This window comes from Chiloscyllium plagiosum, chromosome 7 (genome assembly GCF_004010195.1).
Source record: "Chiloscyllium plagiosum isolate BGI_BamShark_2017 chromosome 7, ASM401019v2, whole genome shotgun sequence".
NCBI lineage: Eukaryota > Metazoa > Chordata > Chondrichthyes > Orectolobiformes > Hemiscylliidae > Chiloscyllium > Chiloscyllium plagiosum.
In genome coordinates, this window is record NC_057716.1 from 20,016,073 (window position 1) to 20,038,684 (window position 22,612).

The following is a 22,612-nucleotide window of genomic DNA, read 5'->3' on the forward strand; positions in this document are numbered from 1 at the left end:
CAGAGATCTTACCCTCCAAATCTGGAGAGCACTCTGTCATGGTCCTGACTGATAACGTCAATACTAACTAAGTCCATTTCCAGTCAGAGACTTTGCATCCAGGCAGTTGAATGACATTCCATAGAGGATGTGGAGGAAGAAATAGGGGAAAGGTGGTCCTGAAAATTTAGATGAGGGACATTCACCTTTTAGCATTATACTTTGTGAGTACTAGAACTAATAATTTACAATATTTGTTGCACATCCCTGACAGCCTGGATTAATTGCTGTTAATTCAAAGTACTCACACATGGGAGAGAGGGTGCTCTGTTTGAAACTTGAAGGTAACTCCCCCACTGTTTGTTGTACTCAGCATGGGCTGTACCTGCAGGACTTGTGACTGGGAGTGGCAAGCATCGAGTGTATCTGACAAAGATAACTTCAGAGATTACAAGACAGCATTTATTTTTATTTGTTAGTTTTATTGCAACAGTTAAGCAGATTAACAACCAAAGTTCTAGGTAATATTTCTGCCCCCACAGCTAGTTAAACACATCAAAATCCATGAAACAAAGCACATCACCTTTCCTTTAAGCTTTATTTAGTAGTGTAGTGATTGGAATCATGGCCAGGGAAATCTCAATGACTATGAGATTCTTCCTGACCATGGTTCCAATCACTACAAGTAGCCAATGTGATTTTGTATTTAAAAGCTATCCTCTTTTCCTGTCATAATCTCTTCGCTGTTCTAATTCTAGCCTCCTGTACATTGTGAATGCTATCATTTCACTAAATGATAGTCTACTGCCTGGGCCTAAGATTTGGAGTTCCCTTCTTAAACCATCCCATCCCTAGCTCACCTTTTACAACCTTCCTTGAACCAACCTCTTCAATGAATAGTCTGGTCGCTTCTCCCAATATTTTCTTGAGTAGCTCAGTGCCAATTTTTGCTGTAATGCTCCTTGTTATGCACCTTGGGTCATTTTTACAATGCTAAAGGAGCTTTAGAAATCCAGTCTATTGTTGTTGGAACTGCCCTTTGTTGAAAAGCTCTGTCAATGACTCATTATAGTTAAAAGAATAGAAAGAGGCAATAAGAATAACAGTGCCAAATTTCTGATGATGGTTTGCCAACAAGGAACCTTTCCAGTTGGCAATGGCAGCCATACTGTCGTAAGCCGTCAGTTCATTCATATGTGTGGAGAGCCAATATAATACTCAGAATCTAGCTGAAAAGGGAGACCCTTGGCCAAAGCTTTTGTCTTGCATTCATCAGGACAAACACAAGAATGCCAAATTTCAAGCAGTCAGGATTTCTACTACATGAGAAAAACAAGAGTGCTGATTAGTTGCCACAAGCACAACAGGTCAGGCAGCATCCAAGGAGCAGGAGAATCGACGTTTCGGGCATAAGCCCTTCATCAGGAATCTGAGATTCCTGATAAAGCGCTTATGCCCGAAATGCCGACTCTCCTGCTCCTCGGATGCTGACTGATCTGCTGTGCTTTTCCAGCACTACACTCGACTCTGATCTCCAGCATCTGCACTTTCTCCTGAATAGTTGCAATGTCAACTCTGATTAGTCAAGGTGTTGTGATGGAAAAAGCAATAGAGAACTAAGGCCCTCTAAGCTCCTGTGTGAATCAGGAAAGGTGCAAGGCTTGAACTTATTCTTTTTGTTTGTGGACATAGTGCTCCCATTCCAGCAATCATAAATATTGAGCGCTACTAAATCTTAAGTTAGTATGATTCTATGACTATGGTTGTTATTCTGGCTATTAGCACACTCAGGATTGGCCAGCCAGTGCTGCTCAATTATAGAATCATATTGAATCAATCAAGCTTATGACATGGCTCATTTACACACGCTACAAGTGGCAGCCATAAATACAAAAACCACCTGTTAGCTGCAAACCAAAAGGGTGTTCAAGCCTGACACCTTTCTTCATCACCCAGAGCCTATACTGGAGCTTCAGCAGTTTTTCCTAAGGCAATGCCCTCAGCCACACCGAATCCAGCACCCTCTTTTCCTGTCGCGATCATTTGAAACTTTGCAATTCTTGCATTCTTCCTGTTGAGCGCAAAACAAAAAGAAGCCTCAGAAACCTGTTTCACTCCGCAGGCTGGAGACAGTGACATACCCGTCACCATCCTGCTGTTGCTAGCATTTTACTGCCGAGTGGTGATAGGAGGTGGAGGGGCCCTCTACCAGGCAGAGAGACTGCCAGGTTTGCCCAGGTGGCAGCCTTAGCAAACTTGACAACCATCACCTGCATTCGACACCAGTCCCATCACCACTCCTGCCAACCTTTCTGGGAGCAGCCTGACTGGCCTGATAAGGCCAACCCCACTCACTTCCTTTCTGTCTTTGCTGTTCCTAACTGGCTGCTGTTCCAGTAGTGGCCACCACTCCCGGTGGTGCTGCTGAGACAGAACAGATCTCACCTTCTCATTTGACTCAATTTCTTTTATTGATTTATCAGCACAGAGATACTTACTAACACAGGGCTAGAGTGAAGTCAGGATATATATGCCTTTACTGTAATAAAATTGCTTCCCAATAAAAATCAGGTTGGAAGTGACTCAGGCTAGTTTGCTCCTGACTCCCTGGCCAGGAGACACATAAAAACCCTCGCTGTTATCTCCATTTCTCTTTCCACCAATGCTAAGCGCTCTCTGAAATGTTTCAGTTCCTACTTCAGATTTCCAGCATCTGACTTTTTTTTTTGTAATTTCTTTTCTTCAGTCTTCATTTTGTCAGCATGACTTTAAGAGCACTGTGACCCTACAAAAGAATGGAGTTTACCAGAAAGTGCAGTATATTTCATCATTCCTAAGTGAAAGATGTGAGATGTTAATGTAGTACAGAGATTATATTCCTGGACAAGAAACCGGGATTAATAATCAATGAAGACTTAAAATAAAATGTCATCCAAGGCAGCTGGAAAATTTGAACACAACCAACTAATAGAAGTGTAATTAAAAAGCTACATAGCTTAAATGACTATAAATTTGCCACACTTGCACTAATATTCCATCTGGTTCCTTTCGGAACTTCTCTGTTCACTGACTGGCCTGAAATGTGTCTGGTCCCATAGCAACGTCATTGACTCTAAAATAGCCAAGCAAGCGACTCAGTTGTATAAAAGATTGTTACAAAAATAACTATGACTTAGAGGGTCTGAGCAGCTCTGGTATGAGTGGGAGACAGGGGCCAACACAGTTGAACCAGAAAGGATGAATTTCTAACCAATCATACATCTGTTTTAAATATTTCCATTTCACAGGGAGACAGTGAGATGAAGTTACAAACAGGTTCCTTCACACCTGCAGATGTGGACTCAGCCATGTCCTGCCCAGCTCACACAGTGACCCGCTTTAACTTTTGTAATCTATCACGTACTCAGGGTAGATCTGGTGTTTCTCGAAGATGACGAATATTGAGGGGTTGGAGACGTCGTTAACACAGCTGTCGTAATAGCTGGACTTTGAGCCGTCTCTTAAGGGTGGCCGGAGGTAACTGGAATCTCCTTTCACAAACTGCCCGACCAAAACCCGAGCAACAAACATGGTCATTGCTCCTTGTCTTGGTTGACAGTAATTATGGGAATAGGACGCATCTCGAGCGAAGTAGGTTCCTGAAGAAAGAAAGTAGATGCATTTAAAAGGCATGCCTCAGGAGCCAAACCTCGGTATAACCAATAAAGTCCCTTTTCCAAATGTCGTCGTTGCTATCAGGTCAGAAATGCTGCAGTCAATTTGTGCTCAGGAGGTTCCCACAAACAGCAATGAGATAAAGAGTGAATGTCTGTTTTTGTAACATTGGTTGCAGAATTAAGTACAGAGGAACACTGATTATCTGGCATTCAATTAACCGAATTTTGGATTATCTGAACAAGATCGCAAGGTCCCAATGTTTTGCTTACTATGTTATCCGGCATTTGATTATCTGGAATTTGATTAACCGACCGAAGTACACCCCCTGCTTGCGTTCTTCGCCTGTATTGGCCTGGACAGTAGAGAAGAGCTTTCCCTTCCTCCATCTTTTGATCAGGGATCTTTGTTGTTGACCTGAGAGCAGACCTCCCCCACTTTAACATTTAATTTAAAGACAGCACCTACGCCAGTATGGCACTCCCTCAGTAATGCAGTACTGGAGAATCAGCATGGGCTTTTGAGCTTGAGTCTGAGAATACCTTGAGCCCACTATCTTCTGACTCTGAGGTGTGAGAGCCTACCCACTTGAGCCACACTCGAGGCAACATACAACAGCCACAAAAACAACTGCTTTGTGAATGTGCAGGTACCTCTTCCGTAGGCGGTTCCATGAACTCCACAGATCCTCCAGTCAAAGTTCTGCTGGCAGATGGCCTCAATAAATTTGGGATCCGTGCCATGGAAAAGCTGCTTCTCAACCACATCTGCACCACCACTGGCCTTTCTCATCTGCTCCTTCTGCCTGTCTCAGAAGTACAAGAACAAGATCATACATACAAAAAAGGAGCAGAAATAGGCCATTCAGCCCCTCAAGGCAGCTCCGCCATTCTTTAAGCCCGTGGCCGATCTGTTTGTGTTTCAAATCCCACATTTACCCCAACGACCCTCAACTCCCTTTCCTCGGAAGGAACTACCTACTTGCAGCTAAAAAGAAACGCAACAATCACAGTTTCACCACCTTCTGAAGCAGAGTCCTAAATCCTCAAAAGCAAAACATTTCTCCTCACCTCTGTCCTACAAGGGTGATCCATGATTTTAAAATGGTGCCTTCTCGTTCTGGAGAAGGAGAGGGTTGTTGGGGCCAGAGGAGAAGTGGGAGAAGAGGAAGAGTCAGTGAGGAAGCTGCAGTTGAGGAACGTGGAGCTCAGGGAGGTGAGGGGCTCAGGAGAGTGGGTGAGGAGAATTTGAGAGACGGGAGTGTCAGAGGCATAGTAGGGAGTAGAAGTCAGGTTGGGGAGGAATATGGAGTGAGGTTGGGATGTGGAGTCGAGGAAGGAGGATACATTTCCCTTGTTGTTAAGATTCACAGGAACAGCCCCTTAGCTTAATTATCCTGCAACAAGGAGACTCCTCTTTCTGTAGCCTCCCCCAGCCACCTCCAAAACACATACAAACTCCCACCCCACAAACGTGAGCACACACACACACACACTTCCCCTCACAAATGCACGCACGTGCACACACACACATGCCCCCCTGCAAACACATACACACACACACTCCCCCCATAAATGCATGCAAACACATACACACTCCCCCCCTGCAAATGCACGCACATACACACTCCCCCCTCGTAAATGAGCACATATACATGCTCCCCCTCTGCAAATGCTTGTGCACACACACATCCCTCTGCCACAAAGAGGTGCGCGCGCACACACACTCATTCCCCCCCTCAAACGCGCACACACATGTTCCCACCCACAAACATGTGCGTGCACACTCCACCGCAAATACGCGCACCCCCCGCAAACACGTGCACACACACACACTCCCCCCAACAAACGTGCATGTACATCCCCCTGCACAAGCACATGCGTACACACCCTCCCTGCAAATGCGTGTGCACAACCCCCTGCAAATGCATACTCGTACATATTCCCACACAAACACATGCACACACCCACACCCCTGCAAATGCACAAGCGCGCACACATACCCCACTCGCCCCCAAACACTCCCCCACAGAGACCCAAATGCGCATGCACTCTAACACACACGCACACTTAAACTCGCACACATACCCAAACACACACATATTTACACACCAACACAGGCCGTCTCACTGCTGCAGCACAGATAAGAAGAAGACAGATACTTAAGAAAAAATCTCTTACAAACCATTGAAAGACTTCCCAAAGAGCCAGATTTTGGACTCGCTCAATTTTCTGGATGACACTGTTTCTCATCGTCCGCTGAAAGAGGGTCTGCACCTGTTTATATTCCTCTGAAGACTCAAGCACTCGAACAAGCTGCAGACAGAATCAGAGATCAGAGTCTCAGAGCACGGGGGACAGAGCACCCTTAAATACAGCAAATGTTGAAATGTTACCACAGATTAGCCTCAGTTGGTATCCATTAAGTTGCTGTGCGTATAAACATTTAAATTTTTCCTGATGTTAATCTTCTCAGGTTTGTGCTGTGCCTCCCTCAGTGAGACGACCATGCTGCTGATTTAATGTGGTTTCACTCTGACCCTGAATCAGATAGCTTGCCTTATCTAGCCTTTATTATGCATTGGCATACCTATAACCGCTTTTCCTTGTCAGTGTCCAGTAATACACCTGCCCCGACGTATCCAAAACTCGAACCCAACCAACACACACCCAGGATCTCTGCACTGCTCCAATTCTGACTCCTTGTGCTTCTTCCCCTTCCTTCAATGCTGTGGGGTGGCTATGCCTACAGTCCCAGATCCTAAGCTCTGGACTCCCTCTGTGAACCTCGCTCCTCATTTTCCAAACTTTAAAATTGATCTCTTTTGACTAAGCTATTAGTCACCTGCCCTAGTATTTCCTTACATGGCTTGATTTCAAAAATCTTGTTTGTCTCTGGCAAGCACACTGGGACATTATAGCACAGAAAAGATGCAAGGTTAATGCAAGTGTTGCCCTCCACTGCCTAGATCCCATTCCTGCTTTCTTACTTCTGGTGTCCCCATGTCACTTTGGATCCAAATCTAGACCCTTTTATGGCCTCCACTCCATCCTTGCACATCAAACTCTTCCAGCTCTAGACTTTAACTAGATTTGCCCAGCCATTCTGTTTTATTGTGTGGTTTGAGAATCAAGATGGATTTATCAAGGAGAGGGCTAAGTAAAGAACCGTCTTTAGACTTAGACGTCAAAGAAACACATTTATTACACTTCATACTAAATACTGTTATACACAATAATCGCTGATATTCCAGGGCTGACTTATCATTACACTCATCTCCCAAACACACATCTTCTTTATTTGCACACGTCTGTGTGCTCATGTGAGTTTTCCAGACTGTCCCATTCTAATGTGATTCTTCTAGAGTGTCCTAACTCTGCCCACATTGTGCCATTTACATGCGGTGAGGTGCAGCTGCATGACATCATCATTGTGTTGCTCCAAAGTCCTGAAGCCCTTGCACAGCACTTCCAATTTCCAAAGTCTCATCTACCTGAGTTCACTTCCTTACTCCACGTCTCTCCACCTTGAAAACCTAGCTCTTAGAGAGTCAATGAGCACCTTTCCTTCTGCAGACCCCATCCTCAGTTAGAAGGCAATAGATGCGCACCATTTCAGAAACTGTAGGTGTGGCCTTTACGATGAGACATTCATCCGAAATTTCCACTCGTCGCTCAAGCAGCTATGAAAGTAATTTAACTGATGAGACCTCTGTATTTTGATAATCTAATTTTAGGGTGAGTGAACAACATTTCTTCATTCAGAGAATGAGTAAACTGCAAGAAGTAACCGTAATGTTAAAAGAGGACAGATTGGGAACAAATTAATAGCATCTTAAGAAACAAATGTGCATAAGTTAAAGAGAAATTAATTGCACTAATTGCAAGGAGATTGTATGAATTTAGTGAGTGATTAAGTGAATTTTATAAGTGAATAAGTAGAATTCAAGTATTTAACAGGTAGAACTAAAGAGCTAATGTGAAGAAGTCGAAGGATAAATGGATGAGTAGAATTTAAAATGTGGGTGCGTCTAATTTACTAGAGTATAGGTCAAATTTGACATAACTTGAATAATTTAAGGATTAAATTTAAGGAATAGTTAATAAATTTTAGTATTTGAATGATCTCAGGGGAGAATTACCAAATGATAATCATATTTTGTGACTATTTAGTGATTCTGACGGTGGCAGAAGCTCAATTACATTAAGAGGGTCTTTTAAAATAGTTGAGCCAAGAGTTTGGTACAACAACACTTGGTATACCATAGTGTGTCTCAGGCAAAACAATGCTATAATCACATTGGCAGCTGAGTGAGTCTACCTTATATTCCATGTCTACATCAAGTGGTTTATCCCAGTTGGCTGGAATGGATTTTCCTCGAGTGTTACCTGACTGTCCAGGTTTTCCTTGGCTGGAAAAAGAAAAGGTTCATTCAGGGATCACCTTCTGGACATTAAAGATGATTCACTTCAAGCTCAATTATACATTAATGATAGTCAACCCACCATCAACCCGCCCTCTGATGCCATGATTACAAACAGTGACCCAAGCACAGTAACTACACTTATGATCCAGTGCAGTGTGATGCTCTCAGAGACAGGACGTTAAACAAAGAGCCTCTCTGACCTCTCAGATGCACACTGGCGTTCCCACAACCCCTATTCCAAAGAACAGGGCACCTCTTTCCGGTTTCTTTTTAATCCTTTGGAAGGTGTAACTTTTTTTTTTAAAAAGTTGATGTTCACACAGTCTTGGATGTGCTCATACAAGGGACAGGAGAAAGTGAGGACTGCAGATGCTGAAGATCAGAGTCACGAGTGTGGTGCTGGAAAAGCACAGCCGGTCAGGCAGCATCCAAGAAGCAGGAGAATCGACGTTTTGGGCATAAGCCCTTCATCAGGAGTGAGGCTTGTGGGTCAGGGCTGCGAGATAAATGGGAGTGGGTGGTGTTGGGGATGGTAGCTGGGAATGTAATAGAGACACATACAAGGGTCACATAAGGTCGGCACGCAAGCCCAGCAAACAATTAGGAAGAAAAATGATCTGTTGGCCTTTGTTGCAAGGGGATTGGCGTACAGGAGGAAATATGTCTTGCCACAATTGTACAGAGCCCTAGAGTGGGCACACTCAGAGGACAGTGTTCAGGGTTAGTCTCCATACTCAGGGAAGGAGACAGTATAATGAAGTACAGAGAAACATTGATTATCTGAATACCAATTATCCGAAAGAGATCTGGAGGTCCCAATAGAAACATTACATCAAAGACGTGTTTCCAACAGTGATCTCATCTTTTGTTTACAGTGATTAAACAGACACCGTCTCCAAATGACTGACCTCCCGTGCTGTCTCTCTCTCCCCACACTTTCCCTGGAGTTCTACAGCGGGGTGTACCCTAAACTAACCCCCCACCTTCCCCAGATAATCTGACCAACATTGTCGTGTACAGGGCAGAGGTGGAACCTGTCAAAAAGGCACAGTAAAGGGTTGTGTGTGGGCATGTACTGTTTGGAGACTTACCCCACAAAGACAGCAGCAGCAGCAGCAGCGTTGTTGTTGTTAGTGTACAGTCCAGCTGTCCGAGGGCTGGGGGGGAGGTGTTGGGGGATGTTAGGCGGTGTTGGGGGCGGGGTCTCCAACACTGTGCGCTGCTGCAGTCTCCTGAACGGGGAGTAGACTTTTAAAACTCCGAGGCCCAGAGGAAAGGCATTTAATCGATTAACTGAATAATCGATTATCCGAACGAAACAGTGCCCGACCATCTCGTTCGGATAATCGAGGTTCCCCTGTACACTGAACTGGTCCTGGGACATGAGAGGGGTTCACCTATACTGACAGTCTAAGTAAATTGGCCCTACATTTTCTGGAATTCAGAAGAATGACAGGTGATCTCATTGTGATGGACTAGATCCTAAGGGTACTTGACAGGATAGATGCTGAGGGACAGTTTCCACTGGTCAGAGAATCTAAAACATAGAGGCACAGACCCCGGGTGAGGGGTTGATCATTTAGAACTGAGATGAAGAGAGATTTCTTCACTCAATCTTTGGAATTCTCAACCTCAAAGGGCTGTGGATGTTTAATCACTGAATACATTTAAATCTGGGATTGAAATGTTTTTGTTCTCTTGGGGGACTGAGAGATACGGGGAGCTTTCAGGAAAGTGGAGTTGAAGCCAGTGATCAGCCATGAACATAGTGAGCTGGAGAGCAGGCTCAAAGGGCCAAACCTGCTCCTATTTCTTATGTTTTCTACACAACATTTCTTTCCCCAACCCTGACAAAAAAATTATCTATTCAGTGTCACATGGCTGTCTGTCGGACATATTTGCAAATTGATTGCCATGATTCCTACATTACTACAGAAACTACTCTTCATTGGCTGAACAGCACTTTGGGGTGCACCAAATCTGTGAAAGGTGTGAGAGAAACACTAGTCTTTCTATTCAAGGGTTTCTATCAACACACTAATTTGCATTCGCATAGCACCTACAATGCAATAAAATTCCTGAGGCAACAGGCCACACAAAGAAACTTTAGGCCAGCTGACTAAAGGCTTGGTGGGACAGCTTGGTTTGAGGAGCATATTGAAGGTTGAGATCAGAAGGAACTAGGGAAAGAATCAGAGAGCTTAGAACTTAGATATCTTGAAGTTTACTGGAGCTTGGCTGCAGAATTGAACCACAATCAAAATACCAAAGGTAAAAATAGCCTATTAGTGAAAAGCAGCTTGAATTAGCTGCACTTAAAATTGACAGATTGGTTATTGTCACAAAAACAAAAGCCTTGTTGAGTATTGCACCTTTCATGACCATAAGATGTTGCAAGGCTTTTTATATATAAAAAAACATTTTTTGTAGGGCAGTTCCTGTGATAATTTAGAAAACACAGTATCCAATCTGCACACGGTAAGCTTCTACAAACAGCAATGTGATAATGACCAAATAGTCTGTTTGAGTGATGATGTTGAAGATAAATATCACAACAGGGAAGAGATGAGTATGCTCCAATGCAAGATATTACAGCCACCTGAGAGGATAAATGGAACCTGAGATTAACATTGCACCCCTGACAGGAGTGTTCCCTCTGATTTGCACTGGGGCATTGCCCTAGATTTCATGCTCAGAGTTCTGTGGTTGGCCTTGAATCTATGACCTTCTGAATCAGAGAGGAGAGTGCTGCCCATTGAGCTCCAGTCACCATTTAATGAACCACACGATTTATTTTAAAACCCACCTTACCGTGACACAGTCTACTCATTGAGCATCACTCTCTGCACAAAATAGCAGGAGCTCTGAATACACCACAACCCGACCTTCCAAACCCCTTTCTGCCACAACCTCACTTTAATTATTCATGTGGTGCATCCCAAGTGAAAACTGGAAGTCTGGGGTCTCTTGAGTGGGCTGGGTTGCTCAAAGTGCAGGGGTACAGCCACAAAAAAAGAACAAAGACATTTCTCAGTCTGAGTTGCTGTCAGTGATCAAGCCAAAGAGCTCATTAGGTTAGGCTGCACCTACAATCAAACAAGAATTGCATACATTTAAAAGGGCCTCCAAATGGTCCCAGGACTATCAAACCTCAGTTTTTGCTCCAGAGCTTGAGGCCCCAGTTGTCTGTTCCATAACCCCACTGGAGATAGTGAGATGCAGTTGGGAAAACCTTGTTATAAAATATGACTTTGCAGTCAACAACACAGGGAATTGGTAAGCATTACTTTCTGATTTAAAGGTGGATGGTTTAAGTGACAGAGACCTTCCAAAATGTTCTAGATGAAGGGACGGATCACAGAGGAACACTCAACCTCTGATAAAGCTGCAGGGAAAATAAAGTTGTCCCCTATTGGCAGTGCATTGCATTGTGGGAGAACAGTTTGGTTATTCCAAAGCTGAAATATGGCAACTGAAGCAAGGGGAGGCAATGGCCTGGTGGTATTATCACTGGACTGTTACTGCAGAAACATAGGGGACCTCTACACGGCTTGACTATAGAAAATATCTAGAAACTCTTAAATATAGCTTCAACAACAGGGCCAAATTGTTCAAATGCTTTCTTAATGTAACAGAAAAATACCTAGGATTGATAGGATCTTGGCTAATGGAATCAATATCAGAGACTGTAGATTTCTCTGGAAGTGCTGGGACAGTGCCCAATGAAATTCCTTATCTCTTCGATGACACAAACTAAGAAGCTTCCTTAGCTAGGCTGTTGATAGGCGTTACTTACTTTTGTATCTGGTTCTCCAAATCTTTCTCAGAGATAAACTTGGGCCTCCTCCGGACAGCTCTCTGAGTCCCAATGTGCGTGTTTGTCTGACACATTTCTGGACCGAAGCCAGGAGAGATGGGGGGAGGATAAGAGAGAAGAAGCAGAATTCAGCGATTGTCTTTTATTCCATGAGAAAAGAACACTTGCAATTTTCATATTTCTTACCAACATTTCCTTAACGTCCGATTATTAAACCAGTTTTCTGAAAAACACTGTACCTTTAAAGCTCAGCACATATTGATGCTTTCCAGCCGTGAATTCCACTTTCCCATTACTGTCTGCCAAATACGCCTTCTCCAGGTTAATGGATGTTGTGCTGGCAGCACTGTGCAGCCCTTCCTGTCGTGCAGAATTTAGTCAGTCAGTCAGAATTTATGCAACTGATGCTACACATTCCAATCTTAGCTCTCCCTGCCCAGCAAGGCTCCATGCTAAAGGCACAACTTCAGCAAATTCATCCTTGTGCCTTCCAGGAGGAAAGTTCTGCTGGCTTCCTTCTGATACCAACAGATAACAAAGAGAATTTAATAGAGAGGACAGATGATTCCTGTTGCACCCATCAAGACTGCCAAATTATGAACATTCACAACAGTTTATAGTACAGGATAAAAGGGTGTTGATTGGTCAACAGGTTGACTCTAACTGGTTGAGGCATTGCCATGGAGAAAACAGCAGAGAAACATAGGCTTCCCCTATCTCCAGGATGATTCAAAAGAAGCTGCAAAGTTTGAACATATTCCTTTTTGAGCACTATGAATGGGTCCCTGTTTATCACTTTTGGCAGATATTGAAAGCCATGTTACCATCTAGACTCATTTGGTTTAAACTGACCATTAGTGTAGCTCTTAGCACACTCATGAGTTTTCATCAAGTCATTGAGTCATAGAGACGGACAGCACAGAAACAGACCCTTTGGTCCACCTCATCCACGCTGACCAGATATCCTAACCTAATCTAGACCTATTTGCCAGCACTCGGCTCATATCCCTCTAAACCCTTCCAATTCATATACCCATCCAGATGCCATTTAAATGCTGTAATTGTACCAGCCTCCACCACATCTTCTGGCAGCTCATTCCACACATGCACCACCCTCTGTGTGCAACAGTTACCCGTTAGGTCCCTTTTATATCTTTCCTCTCTCACCCTAAATCTATGTCCTCTAGGTTTGGACTCCCCCACCCCAGGGAAAAGACTTTGTCTATTCACCCTATCCATGCCCCTCATGGTTTTATAAACCTCCAAAAGGTTACCTCTCAGCCTCCGAAGCTCCAGGGAAAACAGCCCCAGCCTACTCAGCCTCTCCCTGTAGCTCAAATCCTCCAACCCTGCAAGTATCCTTGTAAATCTTTTCTGCCACCCTTTCAAGTTGTGTTTCCCAATCACAGTCACACTTAACAGTAGACCTTAGAATGAACAACAAAAACATAAATATGTGACTGAGCAACCTTGCAAGATGTAGCCATATATCAAACAGATCTCCACATAACAACACAACACTGTGGAGATGTTGAGACAGTCTAACACCACAAAGGTAAGTCATTGTCATTGCCGAGACCAATTTATCACATTGCTATTGCAACAATTCATACCATTCAATTGATTTCAGTGGTGAGCAATACATGGGGAACATTGTTTTCACAAAGTTTAATTGAGAAGCAACATAACTTGGACACAATGTTTGGATTCCTGCGCTGCATTAAGCAACAACACTCACCTGGGATTGCTGTGGCGTTTGTAAAGAAGGAAATGTCGGGGGCCATTGGGTTTATGTTATTTTGATAGAAACTTAGATATGGCACTCTGCAATAACATGACTCTGGACCTCTGTACAATAACTGTGCATTCCTCCAGCTGGAACATCAAAGGATGCATACAGTGTTCTTCAAATTATTTTTGTAAATAGCTAAACTACAGCTTCAGATCAGGTCCTCAATCTAATTGAAGGGTGGATAAGCCTGTTGGCTGACTTGTATCTTAACTCCATTTCTGGGTTCTGTAACCATTTATACCCTTGCCTAACAAAAATAATCTTTCAATTTCACTTTTGAATTGTTTAGTTTATTACCCAATCTCAACTGTATTATTTGGGGTGGGGGAGGGAATTGGGAAAGAGAATTCCAGACTTCCATTCCCTTTTGAGTAAGAAATGATTCTGGACATCATCCTGAGGTGCCTAGATCTGATTTTAAGTCTGTGACCCTTTGTCCATATCTAAATAATGTTTTTGTCTATTTACCAGGACGAATGCTTGAAATATTTTAAACCCCTCAGGTGGACCATACTTTAACCTTCCACACACAAGGGAATAAAGCCTAATCTATTCGGCCTGCCTTTGTCACTCTCTTTAGCGGTGATATAATTCCAGTGAATGTGTGATGCACTCCCAGCTGAGGCCAGTACAGGATTCCAGAGGTACAATGGCCAGAAATGTGCAGTGCTTGAAATCAAGGTCAACTCAGGTCTTACAGACTTTACTCACAAACCCTTACCAGTCCACCTGCAAATCTTTCAGTGTACGGTGTGATTCCAACACCCACTGAGTGATCTTGAGTGTGTCGACAGCTGTGCACTAATAACCAATTTAAGTTCATCATTCAAGCTCATACTAGGGATGGTTTACGCTCATCAGAAGTGACACATATTCACACGTAAGGAACTGTTCTCTGCAAACAAACAGAAGATGTTCAAACCTCATGTAGCTTTTTAACAACCTAGAGGGTGGGTAGTCTATTACTTTCTCCACAGCAATAACTCCAGCAATCAGATTCAGTGAGAATCAATCCCTTGTTGTGATCATTCTTGCATTTGGACTGAGGAGTGCAAAATGCTAAGCTTCAGCAACGTATCTCCCTTCTCAGCAAGACTCAGGTTCTGGGTAACCAAGCGGCTATTAGTAAACCAGAACTTTGGACAACTGGAGTATAAGTTCCAATCCTGCATGATCCTCCTAGTCTGGCAGTTATGGTTAAAAAAGACTACGGCGTTAACCTGTGGGCGATCTGATAAAAAGATCACTGAGAAAAAAACCCAAAGACTCACCTGTTTCCCATATTCAATCCACTTTCCGTATTCGTCCTTCCAGTACCATAGCCATTCTGTGGTCAGGATGTAATGTGGAGGCTTTGTGACGGAGGAGGCTGTGGACAGGCGTCTAATCTGGCTCAAGCCACTTACCATGGCTTCAAAGTTAATCACTGAGGATCTATGATAAGAACATATGAAATGGAGGAACACATTTATGTTAGAACCAGATAGATACCATTACAGGGAGACAGGACAAGTGTCAATGTCTAGCTTTGGAAGGATCTCAGTAATGAGCTCTATTGTGAATATAAGACAGGGAAATTGGTGGGAGTAACACAGAGGTAAAGCCTCTGCTCCAAACTTAGTTAATAAGTCTCAGTCTGTCACTTGGTAGGTATAGATTAACTCAGTTTCTTTCTCCTGAGGAAGTTTTCCAGCATTCCTGCTGTTTGTATCACCTCTTCTGACTGTATTTCATTGTTATCTATTATCCACCAGGTGTTTCACAGGACAAGACTATATTGAGATCCTGCTATCGTTATGTCATAGAGTCATAGAGATGTACAGCATGGAAACAGACCCTTCGGTCCAACCCGTCCATGCCGACCAGATATCCCAACCCAATCTAGTCCCACCTGCCAGCACCTGGCCCATATCCCTCCAAACCCTTCCTATTCATATACCCATCCAAATGCCTCTTAAATGTTGCAATTGTACCAGCCTCCACCACTTCCTCTGGCAGCTCATTCCATACACGTACCACCCTCTGTCTGAGGAAGTTGCCCCTTCGGTCTCTTTTATATCTTTCCCCTCTCACCATAAACTTATGCCCTCTAGTTCTGGACGCCCCGACCCCAGGGAAAAGACTTTGTCTATTTATCCTATCCATGCCCCTCATAATTTTGTATACCTCTACAAGGTCACCCTTCAGCCTCCGATGCTCCAGGGAAAACAGCCCCAGCCTGTTCAGCCTCACCCTGTAGCTCAGATCCTCCGACCCTGGCAACATCCTTGTAAATCTTTTCTGAACCCTTTCAAGTTTCACAACATCTTTCCGACAGGAACTTTGATATATTTGTTCCTGGGATTTATGGGTGTCACCAGTGAGAGCAAATGTCTACTTTCCCTGCGAAGGTAGTGGTGGCGTTGGTGACGGCAGGCTTTAGCACTGATCTGTGGGGCCATTGGTGCTCCCACCAGAGTATCTGATGGAGCATTCCCGAATAGTGACCAGTGGCAACTGCACAGCTTCCTTTGTTATTGATGTGCCAGCTCTTTATTCAGCTGGCGAATCTCTCCTCTATCCTCCGTAAACTTTAACTCCTCAAAAAACGTGGGTTGCTTACAATTTAACTTGCACCAAGTCCAGTTCACCTCTCGCCTCTGTAATTGCTCTCGATTTATTGAGGGCCTCAACTTAAATTTCTCATTTGTGTATCCTCCATTTCCTTCACTCTGCTACAGGCAGCTGTTCCTTTAGGTGCCTGGGCCCTGAGCTCTGAATATTTTTCACTAAGCTTCTCCTTTTTTATAATACTTTTGAAGACATATCTCTTTGACAAAGCTTTGGTAGGACCGTACAAATTGATCTTTCAGTCAATAAAGTACTTTTGAAGTGAATTTATACACAGTAAGGTCACATAAGGAGATAAAGAACTGGATCATCTGATTTTAGTGACATTGATTGAGGGGTAAATTTTGGCCACAGGGTTAGAGAAAGCACATCTGTGCTTCTTTGCAATAGTGCCATAATATTTTCTACATCTACATGAGAGGGCAGATGGGTTTATTATTTGAAAGACCGTGACAGTGCAGCACTCCCTCAGCTATAGTGAGAGTGTCAACCTGAATTCACAGCTCTAGAATAAGTTGTGAAGCCTTAACCTTCTGACTGAGAGCTCCCAACTTCTGGTTGCTGAGGTATGGCTACACTTGAGAGCTAATGTTGTATTATAGGAGGTGTGATAAGGTATTGATTCATGAGTCTGTCTCAGCCTCATGTCCAGGAGAGCTTCAAGCTTGTACTTTAATACCTGTCCCATGAAGGGACCAAATTAAGAATTTTTGGCTACTAAACGATAGGAACAGTAGACCATTCAGCTCCATGTTCCACAGTTCAGCTTAGACAATTCAATTCAGCTTCCCAAAGTGGGGATCGGACATGAAGTGGGATCATGAGTTAACGCTTCGTGGTCATGGGCAGTGGTCCCTTTTCGTCACGGAAACACCGCTCAGGGGTCTGCACTCGACGATCGGCATGCCGACGCATTGACTTCCAATTCCAGGAGCCACTGCCGTATGGAGGCCCACGCAGTAGGAACAAAATGAGGGCAAGTGTAGGTCACACGCTCCCAAGGCAGCAATGACTGGCACAGATCTCTGCATACTTCCCTCACACACAACCCCCCCCCCACAACAGCAGACAACTCCATGATCCACCAGAACAACACCTTCGATTACCTTCAACACTCCAATTGGACCTCCTCAATCTCATACACGCACACTCTAGAATTGTAAGCACAGTCTATGTAACCAAGTCATCACAGTTAAACCATTTTAATTCTGTTATCCCTCTATACAATCTTTCCACGATGGCTCAGTGCGATGCCCAGAACTGCACAGCTGGTCAACCAGAACTTTATGTCACTACTGTATATATTATACCCCTTATATTCTAACCTCGCGGATAATAACACCTATACAATTTATTTTGTGACTTAGCCTTTAATGATTTCACTACCTGGGTCCCCGATCAAGCAATGGATGTCTTTAATAAGGAGTGAGTTATCCTTATATAGTGCCTGCCGCTATCCTCACCATATTCCAACATGCTTAAAACCATGAGTTCCTTTTGTAGTGCAGTCACCGTCATTACCCTGTCAAGGTCAGGAGATAACGTAAAATGAAATAATCAAGGGATTGCTCATGGATTGATCATTAAACCCTGGGTTTGTATCAATGGTATAATCAGGTATTAATCGAAGACTCTGCTCCTGTGAAGCTGTCCAGGTTGAAATGTCAGAGTGTACCTGGTCTTACTGGGATCGCAGTAATCCTTCTCGATCTGCTCCATGTTCAGGAGATCTTGCCACGATTCCCCATGAATCTGCCATCGATAAGGGAGCTTGAAGTGAACCCGGTTACATTGATCTGAAGGCAACAGAAACCAAGAGGCGATGACTTCAAAGAAGTCACATTTTCATGCTTCAGAAATAACTCCACAACGGCCAGTATCCCATCACAAAGTCAGCCTTTATTTATACATTGTGAGTCCTTGACACTGACCCAGCTCCCTCAGAGCCAGCTCTCAGAGTGAACAGAACCTCTGACACTCCTGATTAGTCAGCCAGCCTCCCTGATTGGACCAGATTAACTGCTCCAATCAAGGACCTCAGATTCCATGAGGTCCAAACTGGCTGGCCTTATTACAATCACTAAAGATAGCATCTCTAATTCTGTGTTCCTTTACTCACTCTGCAACCAGCCCTACATGCAAAAAGACTACTCCATCTGGTTATTAATTGGTTTACTTAATCTTGAGTAAATGATTGATATCTAACTGCAGCCATACAGTCATAAAGATATAAAGCACGGAAACAGAGCCTTCAGTCCAACTCGTCCACGCCGACCAGATATCCCAACCTAATCTAGTCCCAATTGGCAGCACTTGGCCCCTATCCATCTAAACCCTCCCTATTCATATACCCAGCCAGATGCATTTTAAATGTTGTAAATGTACTAACCTCCACCACTTCCTCTGGAGCTCATTCCATACACACACCACCCTCTATGTGAAAACATTGCCCCTTAGGTCCCTTTTAAATTTTTTCCCTCTCACCCTAAACCTACGCCCTCTAGTTCTGGATTCTCCCACCCCAAGCAAAAGACTGTGTCTATTTACTCTATCCATGTTCCTCATGATTTTATAAACATCTATAAGGTCATCCCTCACCCTCCAACACTCCAGGGAAAACAGCCCCAGCCTATTCAACCTCTCCCTATACCTCAAACCCTCCAACCCTGGCAACATCCTTGTAAATCTTTTCTGAACCCTTTCAAGTTTCATAACATCCCTTCTATAGCAGGGAGACCAGAATTATAAACAATATTCCAAAAGTGGCCTAACCAATGTCCTGTACAGCCACAACATGACCTCCCAACTCCTGTACTCAATACTCTGTCCAATAAAGGAAAGCATACCAAATGCCTTCTTCACTGTCCTGTCTACCTGCAACTCCAGTTTCAAGGAACTATGAACCTGCACTCCAAGGTCTCTTTGTTCAGCAATACTATCTAGAACCTTACCATTAAGTGTATAAGTCCTGCCCTGATTTGCTTTCCAAAATGCAGCACCTCACATCTATCTAAATTGAACTCCATCTGTCACTCCTCAGCCCATTGGCCAAATCTGACCAAGATCCCGTTGTACTCTTCGTGACCTTCTTCATTCTCCACTATACCTCCAATTTTGGTGTCATCTGTAAACTTACAAAATATACTTCCTATATTCATATCCAAATCATTTATACAAATGATGAAAAGCAGTGGACCCAACTGATCCTTGTGGACAGCACTGGTCACAGGCCTCCAGTCTGAAAAGCAACCCTCCACCACCACCCGCTGTCAACCACCTTCAATCCAGTTCTGTATCCAAACTAGTTCTCCCTGTATCCCATGAGATCTAATCTTGCCAATCAGTCTCCCATGGGGAACCTTTTTGAACACCTTGCTGAAGTCCATATAGATCACGTCCACCACTCTTCCCTCATCAATCCTCTTTTTTATTTCTTCAAAAAAATTCAATCAAGTCAATGAGACATGATTTCCCACACACAAAAACCATGTGGACTATCCCTAATCAGTCCTTGCCTTTCCAAATTCATGTAAATCCTGTCCCTCAGGATTCTCTCCAATAACTTGCCTACCATCGATGTCTTGCTCATCAATCTATGGTTCCCAGGCTTTTCTTTATCATCTTTCTTAAACAGTGGCACCACGTTAGCCAGCCTCCAGTTTTCCGGCACCTCACCTGTGACTATTGTTGATACAGCTATCTCAGCAAGAGGCCCAGCAACCACTTCCCCAGCTTCCACAGAGTTTTAGGGTACACATGATTAGGTCCTGGGATTTATCCACTTTTATACATTTCAAGACCTCCAGCACCTCCTCTGCTGTAATATAAACATTTTTCAAGATGTCGCCATCTATTTCCCTACATTCTATATCCTTCAAGTCCTTCTCCACAGTAAACACTGATGTAAAATACTTGTTTATTATCTACCCCATTTTCTGCGGCTCCACACAAAGGCTGCCTTGCTGATCTTTGAGGTGCCCTATTCTCTCCCTAGTTACCCTTTTGTCCTTAATGTATTTGTAAAAACCCTTTGGATTCTCCTTAATTCTATTTGCCAAAACAATCTCGTGTCCCCTTTTTGCCCTCCTGATTTCGCTCTTAAGTATACTCCTACTTCCTTTATACTCTTCTAAGGATTCCCTCGATCTCTGCTATCTATACCTGACATTACTTCCTTCTTTTTCTTAACCAAAACCTCAATTTCTCTCATCATCCAGCATTCCCTACATCTACCAGCCTTACCTTTCACCCTAACAGGAATATACTGTCTCTGGACTCTCGTTATGTCATTTTTGAAGGCTTCACATTTTCGAGCTGTCCCTTTAGCTGCAAACATCTACTCCCCAATCAACTACTGAAATTCTCAACATTTCATCCACGGGATTACACATTTTTTAATAACTTTCCAGGAAATAAAAAATGCTGGATTACTCAAAGAGCAGACTTTGATTCGAAATACAAACAGCAAAGTACATTATTGAGTTAACTGCTGAGAATGCCGATTGAGACAATGTACTTTCCCTGAGATAAGGGGCAAAGTTAAACAGGACAGCTGCTCAGACAGACCTTGAGAGACTGTGGGAAATTCTAACATCAGGAAGTTGTTTTTGCACCAGAGACACAGTTAGAGAGGGGGTTGGGAGATAGAGAGAGAGAGAGATATGGGGGTGGGAGAAAAGGGAGAATGAAAAGGTACTGAGAGGTTTGGAGTTTGCCAACAGTCAGGATATGAAGAAGGTTTGATCCCGTGGAGGAAAAAAAAAGGCTACAGTCATTAGGGAAGGGGCTTGCTGTCTTGGATGCTCAAAGGACTCTAACCTCACACTGTGGGCAGTATGCTGACTCAGTGGTTAGCCCTGCTGCCTCACAGCACCAGGGACCTGGGTTCAATTCCACCCTCATGCAACTGTCTGAATTGAATTTGCAAATTCTCCCCATGCTTCAGTTTCCTCCCACAGTCGCAAGGTGGTTGGGTTAGCCATGCTAAATTGCCCTGAGTGTCCAAGGATGTGCTAGGTGGGTTAACCTTGGGAAATGCAGAGTTACAGGGATGGGTCTGGGTGGGATGCTTTTTACAAGGTTGGTGTTGACTCAATCGGCTGATTGGCCTGCATGCACGCTGTAGAGTTTCTAAGATTCTAAGGGCATAAGCAATCTTTGCTTTTGCATTACAGTATATATTATTCCTAACTGTTTATTAAATAACTGGTATAAATAAAGAAGCTGGGTCCATTGCATTTCATCTTTTATATAAATGATTTGGATGTGAACATAGGGGAGATGGTTAGTAAGTTTGCATCTTTTATATAAATGATTTGGATGTGAACATAGGGGAGATGGTTAGTAAGTTTGCAGATGACACCAAAATAGATGGTGTAGTGGACAGTGAAGGTTACCTCAGAGTACAATGGGAACTTAATCAACTGGGCCACTGGTCTGGAGATTGGTAGATGGACTTTAATTTAGATAAAGATGAGGTATTGAATTTGATAAGGCAAATCAGGGAAGGACTTATACAGTTAATGGTAGGTTCTTGCAGAGTGTTGCTGAACAAAGGAACCTTGGGATGCAGGCTCATAGTTCCTTGAAAGTGGAGTCGCAGGCAGATAGGGCAACTACTGTTGCAGGCAAAGTGTTCTCCACCCCGACTATTCTCTGAGTAAAGAACCCTACCTCTGACATCTGTCCTATATCTATCACCTACCACTTTAAAGCTATGTCCCCTCATGCTAGCCATCACCATCCGAGGAAAATGATCTCACTATCCACCCTATCTAACCCTGTGATCATCTTGCCTGTCTCAATTAAGTCACCTCTCAACCTTCTTCTCTCCAACGAAAACAGCCTCAAGATCCTCACAAGAATCCAGAGAAAGTATTCAGGGTGAAAGGGAAGGCTGGTAGGTATAGGGAATGCTGGATGACGAAAGAAATTGAGGGCTTGTTTAAGAGAAAGGAGGAAGTATATGTCAGGTATAGACAGGATAGATCAAGTGAAGCCTTAGAAGAGTATAAAGGCAGTAGGAGTATACTTAAGAGGGAAATCAGGAGGGCAAAACGGGGACATGAGATAACTTTGGCAAATAGAATTAAGGAGAATCCAAAGGGTTTTTACAAATATATTAAGGACAAAAGGGTAACTAGGGAGAGAATAGGGCCCCTCAGAGATCAGCAAGGCAGCCTTTGTGTGGAGCCACAGAAAATGGGGGAGATACTAAATTAATATTTTGCATCAGTATTTACTGTGGAAAAGGATATGGAAAATATAGACTGTAGGGAAATAGATGGTGACATTTTGCAAAATGTCCAGATTACAGAGGAGGAAGTGCTGGATG

The 22,612-nt window shown here is 43.5% G+C and overlaps 1 protein-coding gene across 1 annotated transcript in view; it reads right to left on the reverse strand.

The window, feature by feature from the left end:
• Positions 1-1,431: 1,431 nt before the first annotated feature.
• Positions 1,432-22,612, reverse strand: part of LOC122551384 (protein mono-ADP-ribosyltransferase PARP12-like) — a 34,301-nt gene continuing 13,120 nt past the window's right edge. The window contains exons 5-12 of the mRNA XM_043693185.1: positions 17,954-18,074; positions 14,940-15,102; positions 12,116-12,236; positions 11,856-11,952; positions 7,954-8,044; positions 5,818-5,948; positions 4,287-4,438; positions 1,432-3,617 (exon numbers count right to left, since the gene is read on the reverse strand). Coding sequence (XP_043549120.1) covers positions 3,358-3,617; positions 4,287-4,438; positions 5,818-5,948; positions 7,954-8,044; positions 11,856-11,952; positions 12,116-12,236; positions 14,940-15,102; positions 17,954-18,074 — 1,136 coding nt within the window. The 3' untranslated portion in view covers positions 1,432-3,357. The remainder of the gene's footprint in view (positions 3,618-4,286; positions 4,439-5,817; positions 5,949-7,953; positions 8,045-11,855; positions 11,953-12,115; positions 12,237-14,939; positions 15,103-17,953; positions 18,075-22,612) is intronic.